The sequence below is a fragment of the Doryrhamphus excisus genome, chromosome 12 (assembly GCF_030265055.1).
Source record: "Doryrhamphus excisus isolate RoL2022-K1 chromosome 12, RoL_Dexc_1.0, whole genome shotgun sequence".
In the NCBI taxonomy this organism is placed as follows: Eukaryota; Metazoa; Chordata; class Actinopteri; order Syngnathiformes; family Syngnathidae; genus Doryrhamphus; species Doryrhamphus excisus.
In genome coordinates, this window is record NC_080477.1 from 1,023,204 (window position 1) to 1,035,000 (window position 11,797).

At 37.9% G+C, this 11,797-nt stretch overlaps 1 protein-coding gene across 1 annotated transcript; it reads left to right on the forward strand.

Moving 5' to 3' along the window:
* The first annotated feature begins 388 nt into the window (after positions 1–388).
* On the forward strand, positions 389–10,226 carry cplx3b (complexin 3b). The gene is made up of 3 exons (XM_058089061.1): positions 389–844; positions 7,932–8,019; positions 8,117–10,226. The coding sequence occupies exons 1-3, from the start codon at positions 687–689 to the stop codon at positions 8,339–8,341; spliced, it is 471 nt and encodes a 156-aa protein (XP_057945044.1). The 5' UTR covers positions 389–686; the 3' UTR covers positions 8,342–10,226.
* The last annotated feature ends 1,571 nt before the right edge of the window (positions 10,227–11,797 follow it).

Genomic DNA, 11,797 nt, shown 5'->3' on the forward strand with positions numbered 1-11,797 from the left:
ATTTTTTTTTCTTGTAAATTTATGTAAAATGAGAATAATGTAGTACATTTACAAAAATGTGAGAAAAAAAGACTTTCCAACTTTATTCTCGCAAGTTAACCGTTTTTCTCATAGATTAACGACCTTAATCTCGGAATCCTTGACCAATATAATAATAATAATAAAAATATGAATAATAATAATAAACGTGATTATGATCCTTGTAAAGGCTGAATCAGCTGTACCTAATGTGGTGGCCAGACCCCCGAAGGAGACCCAAAGCAGGCCAAATCTGGTCCGGACCAGATGAAGACCTCCACATCAGACGGAGCACCGGAGCGGAGGCTCTTGCAGGCCGCCTGCCGGTGCACCGGATTGGGCGGAGGGAGGAAGACTCACACGATTGGAGGAGTGGAGAGCCAAACTTGTTGACTCATAACCGAGCCGCTCGTCAGCATCCTCCTCCTCCTCCTCACCATCACCATCATCATCATCATCCTCATCCTCCTGCTGGACCACTGAGCCGCTGCTAGACGCTCCACACATCCAGGACTGTTTAGATCTTTGAACGTTCCCTCAACCGATCCGGGAGATTTGGGAGTAGTTGTTGTTGTTTTTGACACGAAAGGTGTGGAAATCCATCACACTCCATCGAGTCCGGAACTTCTAGACCAGGAAGGACCCCCGCCAGCCCCAGACAAGAAGCGATGGCGTTCATGGTGAAGCACATGGTGGGGGGCCAGCTGAAGAACCTGACCGGCGGCCTGACGGAGGAGAAGCCCGAGGCGGAGAAGTCCGAAGCGGCGGCGCAGGGGATGACCCAGGAGGAGTTCGAGCAGTACCAGCAACAGTTAGAGGAGGAGAAGTAAGTCTCCGTCGGATGTTCTGCTTGTTTCGCGTGGTGGGAGCTCGAACGCTTCCGGGTGTTGTGCGTAAAACGCGCACAAAAGACGATCGCTCGCCGCGTTTACGCACGGTCTCGGCGCACAAAGGGACACCTTTTTTTTTAACTGGAGGCGGGCGAAGCTACACGTTCTGGAATGGATCCGGTACCGAGTAAATACTGGTCCAGTATCGTCGATACCGAATTTGAATGATTTGGTTATGTTTAATATTCGTTTTTAATGGAAACAATGTAACATTATCAACAAAATAACACCTTTTATTTCACACAATTGGAGCAAATTGGCATTCCTGTGTTCAAGAACTTATTCCCTCAGTTTTTAAAAAATAAAATAATACATTAATTCATTTGAATAACACAACAAAAGATCACATCATGATTCCTATACAAGCCTGGTATCAAAAATATCGATATTTGTACGCATCCAAAACTGAACAAGAGTCCATATGTCTAAAAAAAAAATGATGGAAAGCGAGCTTGAATGGTGTCAAATTGATGACTGCGGTGTTGGGGGGGGCCAAACAGGGCAACACCAAGGTCATGTGGGAAACGGCGTTGGCTCATTAAAGCGATAATGATGGCGATAATGATGTTCCGTAGCAGGTATCACACGTCTCGTAAAGCGGATAAAGCAAAGGTACCAGGATGAACGTAGCCTGGATACGCCAACTGGAAGACGACATCATTGCTTAACGCCGTCAGGCTCCATCCCGGGCTAAGACCTTATAGCGTGTCGATGTCACGTATCGTCCCAATGTGCAATTCTCTGGTAACAACAACACAAACTCCATGTTGGATTTGACAAAACTGTTCATTTTGTTAATTTGTTAACAAAAAACACATTCCTTATCCCAGTTGAAGAGTAAAAACACAGGTTAGGTTAGCAGAAGACAAAACTGTTTTCATTGTGTAGAAAAACGCGTGTAGGTTAGCTTAGCTCAAGGCTAAACCATCTAAACAAACTCGTATGTTATCTTGATCCACGTCTAGATTAGGTTACCTAAAAAAGATGGAACTGTCTTTGATGTTTATGAATCGTTAGCTTGATCGAGAACTGAAATCTGCAGGTTAGCTTAGCTTAGCTTAGCTTAGCTTAGCTTAGCGGAAGGCTAAACCATCTAAACAAACTCGTATGTTATCTTGATCCAAGTCTAGATTAGGTTAGCTAAAAAAGATGGAACTGTCTTTGATGTTTATGAATCGTTAGCTTGATCGAGAACTGAAATCTGCAGGTTAGCTTAGCTTAGCGGAAGGCTAAACCATCTAAACAAACTCGTATGTTATCTTGATCCAAGTCTAGATAGGTTAGCTAAAAAAGATGGAACTGTCTTTGATGTTTATGAATCGTTAGCTTGATCGAGAACTGAAATCTGCAGGTTAGCTTAGCTTAGCGGAAGGCTAAACCATCTAAACAGACTCGTATGTTATCTTGGTCCAAGTCTAGATTAGGTTAGCCAAACAAGATGAAACTGTCTTTGATGTTTACGAATAATTAGCTTGATTGAGAACTGAAATATGTAGGTTAGGTTAGCAGAAGACAAAAGTGTTTTTATTGTTGAGAAAAACACGTGTACGTTAGCTTAGCGGAAGGCTAAACCATCTAAACAAACTCGTATGTTATCTTGATCCAAGTCTAGATTAGGTTAGCCACAAAAGAAGAAACTGTTTTTGATGTTCATGAATAATTAGCTTGATCGAGAACTGAAATATGTAGGTTAGGTTAGCAGAAGACTGTTTTTTTTGTTTAGGTTAGCTTAGCGGAAGGCTAAACCATCTAAACAAACTCGTATGTTATCTTGGTCCAAGTCTAGATTAGGTTAGCTAAAGAAGATGACGCTGTCGTTGATGTTTATGAATAATTAGCTTGATCGACAACTGAAATATGTAGGTTAGGTTAGCAGAAGACAAAACTGTTTTGATTGTTTAGGTTAGCTTAGCGGAAGGCTAAACCATCCAAACAAACTCGTATGTTATCTTGGTCCAAGTCTAGATTAGGTTAGCCACAAAAGAAGAAACTGCTTTTGATGTTCATGAATAATTAGCTTGATCAAGAACTGAAATATGTAGGTTAGGTTAGCAGACGACTGTTTTTATTGTTTAGGTTAGCTTGGCGGAAGGCTAAACCATCTAAACTTGTATGTTATCTTGATCCAAGTCTAGATTAGGTTAGCTAAAGAAGATGAAATTGTCTTTGATGTTTACGAATAATTAGCTTGATCGAGAACTGAAATCTGTAGGTTAGGTTAGCAGAAGACAAAACTGTTTTTATTGTTTAGGTTAGCTTAGCGGAAGGCTAAACCATCCAAACAAACTTGTATGTTATCTTGGTCCAAGTCTAGATTAGGTTAGCTAAAGAAGAAGAAACTGTCTTTAATGTTTGTGAATAATTAGCTTGATCGAGAACTGAAATATGTAGGTTAGGTTAGCAGAAGACAAAACTGTTTTTATTGTTTGGGTTAGCTTAGCGGAAGGCTAAACCATGTAAACAAACTCATATGTTATCTTGATCCAAGTCTAGATTAGGTTAGCTAAAGAAGAAGAAACTGTCTTTGATGTTTACGAATAATTAGCTTGATCAAGAACTGAAATATGTAGGTTAGGTTAGCAGAAGACAAAACTGTTTTTATTGTTCAGAAAAACCTGTGTAGGTTAGCTTAGCGGAAGGCTAAACCATCTAAACAAACATGTATGTTATCTTGATCCAAGTCTAGATTAGGTTAGCTAAAGAAGTTGAAACTGTCTTTGATGTTTGCGAATAATTAGCTTGATCGACAACTGAAATATGTAGGTTAGGTTAGCAGAAGACAAAACTGTTTTGATTTTTTTAGTTAAACACATGTAGGTTAGCTTAGCGGAAGGCTAAACCATCTAAACAAACTCATATGTTATCTTGATCCAAGTCTAGATTAGGTTAGCTAAAGAAGATGAAATTGTCGTTGATGTTTACGAATAATTAGCTTGATCGAGAACTGAAATATGTAGGTTAGGTTAGCAGAAGACAAAACTGTTTTTATTGTTTAGGTTAGCTTAGCGGAAGGCTAAACCATGTAAACAAACTCATATGTTATCTTGATCCAAGTCTAGATTAGGTTAGCTAAAGAAGAAGAAACTGTCTTTGATGTTTATGAATAATTAGCTTGATCGAGAACTGAAATATGTAGGTTAGGTTAGCAGAAGACAAAACTGTTTTTATTGTTTAGTAAAACACGTGTAGGTTAGCTTAGCGGAAGGCTAAACCATCTAAACAAACTCGTATGTTATCTTGATCCAAGTCTAGATTAGGTTAGCTAAAGAAGATGAAACTGTCTTTGATGTTTGCGAATAATTAGCTTGATCGACAACTGAAATATGTAGGTTAGGTTAGCAGAAGACAAAACTGTTTTTATTGTTTAGGTTAGCTTAGCGGAAGGCTAAACAATCTAAACAAACTTGTATGTTATCTTGATCCAAGTCTAGATTAGGTTAGCTAAAGAAGAAGAAACTGTCTTTAATGTTTGTGAATAATTAGCTTGATCGAGAACTGAAATATGTAGGTTAGGTTAGCAGAAGACAAAACTGTTTTTATTGTTTGGGTTAGCTTAGCGGAAGGCTAAACCATCTAAAAAAACTCATATGTTATCTTGATCCAAGTCTAGATTAGGTTAGCTAGAGAAGAAGAAACTGTCTTCGATGTTTATGAATAATTAGCTTGATCGGGCTAAACCATCTAAACAAACTCGTATGTTATCTTGGTCCAAGTCTAGATTAGCTTGATCGAGAACTGAAATCTGTATGTTAGGTTAGCAGAAGACTGTTTTTATTGTATAGGTTAGCTTGACGGAAGGCTAAACCATCTAAACAAACTTGTATGTTATCTTGATCCATGTCTAGATTCGATTAGCTAAAGAAGAGGAAACTGTCTTTGATGTTTGTGAATAATTAGCTTGATCGACAACTGAAATATGTAGGTTAGGTTAGCAGAAGACAAAACTGTTTTTATTGTTTAGTAAAACACGTGTAGGTTAGCTTAGCGGAAGGCTAAACCATCTAAACAAACTCCTATGTTATCTTGATCCAAGTCTAGATTAGGTTAGCTAAAGAAGAAGAAACTGTCTTTGATGTTTACGAATAATTAGCTTGATCAAGAACTGAAATATGTATGTTAGGTTAGCAGAAGACTGTTTTTATTGTATAGGTTAGCTTAGCGGAAGGCTAAACCATCTAAACAAACTCGTATGTTATCTTGATCCAAATCTAGATTAGGTTAGCCAAAAAAGAAGAAACTGTCGTTGATGTTTACGAAAAATTAGCTTGATCGAGAACTGAAATATGTAGGTTAGGTTAGCAGAAGACAAAACTGTTTTCATTGTTTAGAAAAACCCGTGTAGGTTAGCTTAGCGGAAGGCTAAACCATCTAAACAAACTCGTATGTTATCTTGATCCAAGTCTAGATTAGGTTAGCCAAAAAAGAAGAAACTGTCTTTGATGTTTATGAATAATTAGCTTGATCGACAACTGAAATATGTAGGTTAGGTTAGCAGAAGACGATGTTGGCTTGGATGAAGATGAAAATATGTAGACTAGATTAGCGGAACACTAAACTGTATTCAATGTTTACGAAAACCACATATGTTAGCTGGGTTGAGCCGGGTCAGAAGGAGAATAAACAACACATTTCGGTTAGTGGAATAATTATTTTTGATGTTTACAAAAAAAAATGATTTGCTAGCTTGGCTGAAGACTAACATGTCATTTCGGTCGGCGGAAGACTGTCTTTGATGTTTTACGAAAAACTGGATCCAAAACTGAAATGTAGGTTAGGTCAGCTGAACACATAAGCTAAGTTCATCTTCTGTATGTTTTTTAGCGTTTGTGAAAATTTGACAAAAACTGCACGGGAAACTAAATCATCTTTGATGTTTATTTTAAAAAAAAACATAGGCTAAGCGTGTTAAGGCTAACTCAACTCTTTACGAAACAAAGTCTTAGGATCATCTCAACTGTCGTCAATGTTTGAAAATCTTGACAAAAAAAATGCGTATACTTTATGTAAGATCGGCACAGAAAAAAATGCATATGCTAAATTGTCTTTGATGTAAAAAAAAAAATGTCAATATTATTGACAACTCCCAATGGCGAAAATTTGTACAGAACTGCGTACTTTAGATTCTAAGATTGGTGCGTTTTTTTGGAGAAACGCTAGGTTTCTTGAGGACAAAAATAGCCTTGGTTGTTTACGAAAAACAGGCATGCTCGGATTGTTGATTACTCAACTGTCTGTAATATTTACGAAAATGCGTACACGAGGTTTAGTTACGACTAAAAGTGTCTCAGATGTTCCCAAAAATGGTAATTACGAAAACAAACGTTAGCCAAAAAAAGTACCTTTTAATATTATCAGAGAAAAACACACACATGACCTTGAGGGGTGCATACAAAGCTATAGTACGCGACCTTGGAGTGAATTATTAGCCAGCGAGCGCTAAGATGGCAGCTTTAGCGGTGACATGAAGACATTTCATCATCCTGAGAGGCCACGCTGGTCATCTCACGTCCTTGACGGACCTCCGTGTCTTTGTCCGTTTGTCCTGACGTGACAGCAGGCCTCGGCGCAGCAAAAAGCGCCTCGTGCTGACACATTGGGAGCATCGCTTTCACGTGTCGTGATCTTTTTGTCGTCGAGCGTTGCGCCGCCCCGTGCGTGGCCCCCTCGTCTACATATTCTATATCTATCTATCTAATATTGGAATTGGATGTTTACTGGCGAGGCTTCGGTTCCCCGCACACGCCACATCTGTCAGACGTTATGTCAGCTTGTTGACTCGCCGTGTCACGCACACGCAGCAAATGAAGCCATTTTCGGAGACACAATTGTGAGCTACAGTAACTGGGGCATAGGAATGGCTCTCTCAGGGGGGCGACAGTGGAAAGTGGCGCCCTCTGCTGGATGAGTTGTGTCATACACCGAGATAGTTCAAAGCATACGCTGAAAAGCACATTTCAAAACTAGTACACAAAATACACATTTACATACGTATTCATTGGATGATTATTTGAATTTTTATGTGGAATTATTTACATTATATATTTCTATGTAGTCTATCTGCATTATATATTATTATATAATACTAATAGTAATATTATATTATAATTATATTATGTAAGTAAACCTCTCTCTCCATTTTGACAGTCACTCTATCTGCTTCATTTGTATTTTATATGTTTATATTACTCATAGATAATTTATTTTTATATAGCCTGCAATTATTATTATTATTGATATTGTTAGTTATTATTATTATTATTATTATTATTATTATTATTATTATTATTATTATTATCAATGAGGTTGTAGTTGCTGTGCACAGCTAAACAAGGCTGTCAAAGTAATTATTTTTGGATTATTTTTTAAATAATGGCAATATTTAAATAAAGCAGTTGTATTGTTTGGTGCATATTTATTTTTGTCATCATCATTATTATTTCCAATACTACATATTTTAACACAATAAAAAATAAATGTAAAAATAATATAATGGCAATATTTAAATAAAGCAGTTGTATTGTTTTGTGCATATTTATTATTCTCATTATTATTATCATTATTATTTCCAATACTACATATTTTAACATAATGAAAAATACATGTAAAAAATATAATAGCAATATTTAAATAAAGCACTTGTATTGTTTTGTGCATATTTATTATTGTCATTATCATTATTATTATTTCCAATACTACATATTTTAACATAATAAAAAAATAATATAATATTTTAAATAACATAACTAATTGTTTTTGCAATTTATTAACTGTAGTATTATATAAATATAATTAGTTTTACATCATATATATTTTATGTTCATAATATTTACACATTGTCCGATATTGGCTAACTCTCAATTTCCGATAACCGATATGTATAACATGGAATATGTATCATATTAAGCATTTTTTTTTAATATCAGTTTTCATGATCGGGAAAAAATCTGATATCGAAATAACCGATTTTTGTGCTGATATCGGGCCGATAATTATCGGTATGATAACATTGTTTTGTTGTTCCAGACAAGAACGGGAGGCCAATTTTGCCCAGAAGAAGGCGGAGAGAGCCACAGTGAGGAGTCATTTTCGGGAAAAGTACAGACTACCAAAGGTATCAAAATATATTTTAAAAAATTACATTTTTTTACAATTTTTTTTATTTTAATTTTTTACAAATTCAGTGACCTGTGTGTGTACCTATTATTTAGAACGAGATGGACGAGACCCAGATCCAGCAGGCGGGCGACGACGTGGTCCTGCCCACCGAGCTGGCCAAGATGATCGCCGAGGACGGCCAGGAGGAGGCGCACAAGCAGTCGGTGCTGGGCCAGCTGTCCAACCTGCAGAACGTGGACATGGACCAGCTGAAGGACAAGGCCCAGGCCACTCTGGAGGACCTCAAAAAGCAGACGGAGAACTGCAGCCTCATGTGATGTCGTGACGACGCGGGTCGGCCTCTGGGAGGGCGGAGCTTCTTCTGGAAAGGAGGAAGGAGTTTGCTTGTCTCGTTTATTTGTTGCATAAAATAACTAAAAATACAACAAAAATGGTTCAATCACAGCCATTTTTAAAAAGCCACTTTGTGCTTCAGGTTTCATGCTAGCACGTGTTTCTTTTTTTTTGTTGATTCCCTGGAGTTACATGATGGGAACGCAAACCCGATCCGGATTTACCGCTTTTCCCGTGCTTTAAGACGATGGTTTTATTTTACGTTATGTTTTAGCTAGCATATAAAAACGTTTTTTGGGGTGGAGAAATCACATAGAAATTACAAAAAAAACATTGATTAAACAAAAAAGGCCGCAATGTGCACACCAGGCCACTAGTTGGCGATGAAACTCAGGTTTGTTGGGGTTGTCGGGCGTCGTCGCGTTGTAGCACACCTAGCAACGCACATCCTGGGTTTATTCATGCGTACTGTACACGGAAAGGCACAATATTTTTTTTGCAAAGTCGCAAAAACGAGCCTGTAAAGTTACTCTTCTTCTTCTTCTTCTCCGAGAAGCTCCGCCTTTTCCAAAACTGCAAACTGTGGCTACGAAGATCGCTAACATCAGCTGCTATTTGTTTGATGCGGAATCGGCGCACAAAGAGCGTAATAAGTATTCGATACCTCCCAGCTGATTGGCGGGATGCTGTGTGAAATGCCCAAGGTGAGATCTACTCTCTGATGGGTCATCTCTGTGTCAAAGTGACAACTTTGTTCTCGTTTTTAATCGTTTCTTGTCAAATAATGTCACCTTAGGGGACTTTACCGCGTGGAATACAATACAATACATGATCATCTTTCAGCATTAGACCATCTTTGTGCTCTTTAAAATCAACTTATATATGAAAGTTTGTGTTTTTTCAACCAAATGGCGGCATCTGTCTTAATATCGTAAATGCTGTAATTATACACATTTCATGAGCGCATTTATTGCAGCATTTACGGTATGTTATCCGGAAGTAAAAAGCTGCTGTCACGCTTTAGAGGCATCTGTCTTAATACCGTAAATGCTGTAATTATACACACATCATGAGCGCATTTATTGCAGCATTTACGGTATGTTATCCGGAAATAAAAAAGCTGCTGTCACGCTTTAGAGGCCTGAGCCTTTGTTGTAAAATACGCGAGTCCGATACTTGTGTCCTTTTTCGTGGCGATATTTCTGTGGTTTTGTTGTCTGCACAGTCGGGGGAGTGGGGGCGTCACCTTTTAACCCCTTCCGCTGCCGAACGCCGTGTCGTGGTGCCGTTTTCGTATCGATGGACTTGCTGTCGTTCAGCCCGTGTTTGACGTGTCGAGTGTTGTCTCGGTGAACCTAACAGTTGCTGGTGTTCCTTTTCCCACCGGGTTGCCAGATTTAGCTTTCGCGTAGAACTTTGTTCGTGTTGTTCTCTAACAGTTGCGCGACGTGGACAAAATAACGGGGTCTCTGTCGCATTCGTGACGTCAGCGATACTTTTGTCCGAACGCAAAGCCGAGGAAGAACGTGGTTCTTGTCACGTGATAGACGAAAAAGTAGCAATAAGTCATTTTTTTCAACATCAATACTACACAATATCTACTGTAATAATACTGCTAACGATAATAATAATAATAAACGGGGAAGTGAAGCCATAAGCTGTATGTGTGTGCGCTTACTCATGGTTACCATGACAACCAGTGTACAAATGTAACTATTGTTGTGTCGTCATCCTGTGCAGGTCAAATATTCAGGAAGTGGCTGCTTTTGTTTTGGCCATAAAAATACTCTCAATGTCTGTCATTCCGTCTCTTAATATGTCAGTGCTTTTTGGGAGGGAGAGGGAGTTTAAACTGCAATAAACATATTTTTAAGATAATAATGGACTTTGGTGTGATCATTGACTTGTTTGTTCGCTGTTAAAGTACGTTATGGGATGATGTGGGTAGCTAGTTGTGGACCTGCGTTCTTAATAATGGCCAGCAGGGGGCAACAAGCGACGAGAGAAAAAGGTAAGACCCATAGAAATGCACTACTGTAGTATTTTTCCACCACATTTCTTAATTTTGTAAAAAAAAAAAATAATATAGCTATATTGGTTTATATTGAATTTTACATCCACACATACATTATTATCTTAATGAAACAAATAGTTTAAAGTTAAATCAATTAGAAATATTATAAATAATCATACAAAATCAATGTTGAAGTCTGGAAATTACTTGTTGTTACATATGATAGCATAAATAATATGTTACATAAATATAAATTATGTAATACATATGTAGAAAAGTAAATGATCAGACAGTAATTGCATTATTGAGGACTAGAAGTAAAACAACAAAAATTTAAGAAATGATAAGGGCTAAAATAAATTACTACATATTGTAAACATACAATTAATGATTAATTAATTAATTTTATTTTTAATAAAAATTGAAAAATATTTCTAAATGATGTGGGAATTTCAAAGTTGTATGTGCTATGGCACCATTAATACTCTCAGCTTCAAAAACTTGAAAAAAAAGCAAGATTTTAGAAGCGATAAGCGTCTGGACAGAGAGAAACCATAACAGGAAATGACCTTGAATGTTTACAAAAGTCATGTTTTTCAAAGAAAGTTGTCAGTGCTTTAACGGTTGCAATTACTTCTTCTAGCCACTAGAGGGCAGATTTGAAGGGTATTTGGGGACTGCTGTGGTGTGTTGTGATGTGTTTATTATCTTCGGCGTGACGTCATCATTTCCTCAGGTTGAGGGTTTTTCCGAGTTTTCCATCAAAATAAAGGAACTGATTGGTTGATGTTAGCTCATGGCTTCATGCAACATTCTTCGTCCACAAGTGTTTATCTTTCTCTTTGCACTCCTGAAGCGGCATCCAATTTGGTTTTGTGCAAACCTGCCAAGGCCTCCCAGGGGGGCAGACGCACGTAAAAATGTTGTGGTTAAAAAAAATCAAGACAATTAGCATGTGAATGGCAGTAAAGGCTGAGCTATTGCTAGTTTTCAAGTGCAGCGTGAAAGGGGCTAGCTGTAAATTATATTGCTGCAGAAGGCCCTCTCCTTTGGTAGCTGCGGTGCGTGAACAATTCTCCTCGTGGGGACACTGCATGGCCAATGTGGCACAATGGCGGTGAAACGGGCCAGAAAATACGATTCTACCAGGCTGAGGAATGTGTGACAGGAGTGGGGAGAGTGGGGGGGGGGGGGGGGGGGGCACTGACAATTACATGAATTCCCTCAGCAATGAGGCCATCATGAAGACTTCACTCTGCATGTTTGTCTGACACCATGAGAGAACACAATATTTGTATGTTTTTTTTATCTTTGTATGTATGTATGTATGTATGTATGTATGTATGTATGTATGTATGTATGTATGTATGTATGTATGTATGTATGTATGTATGTATGTATGTATGTATGTATGTATGTATGTATG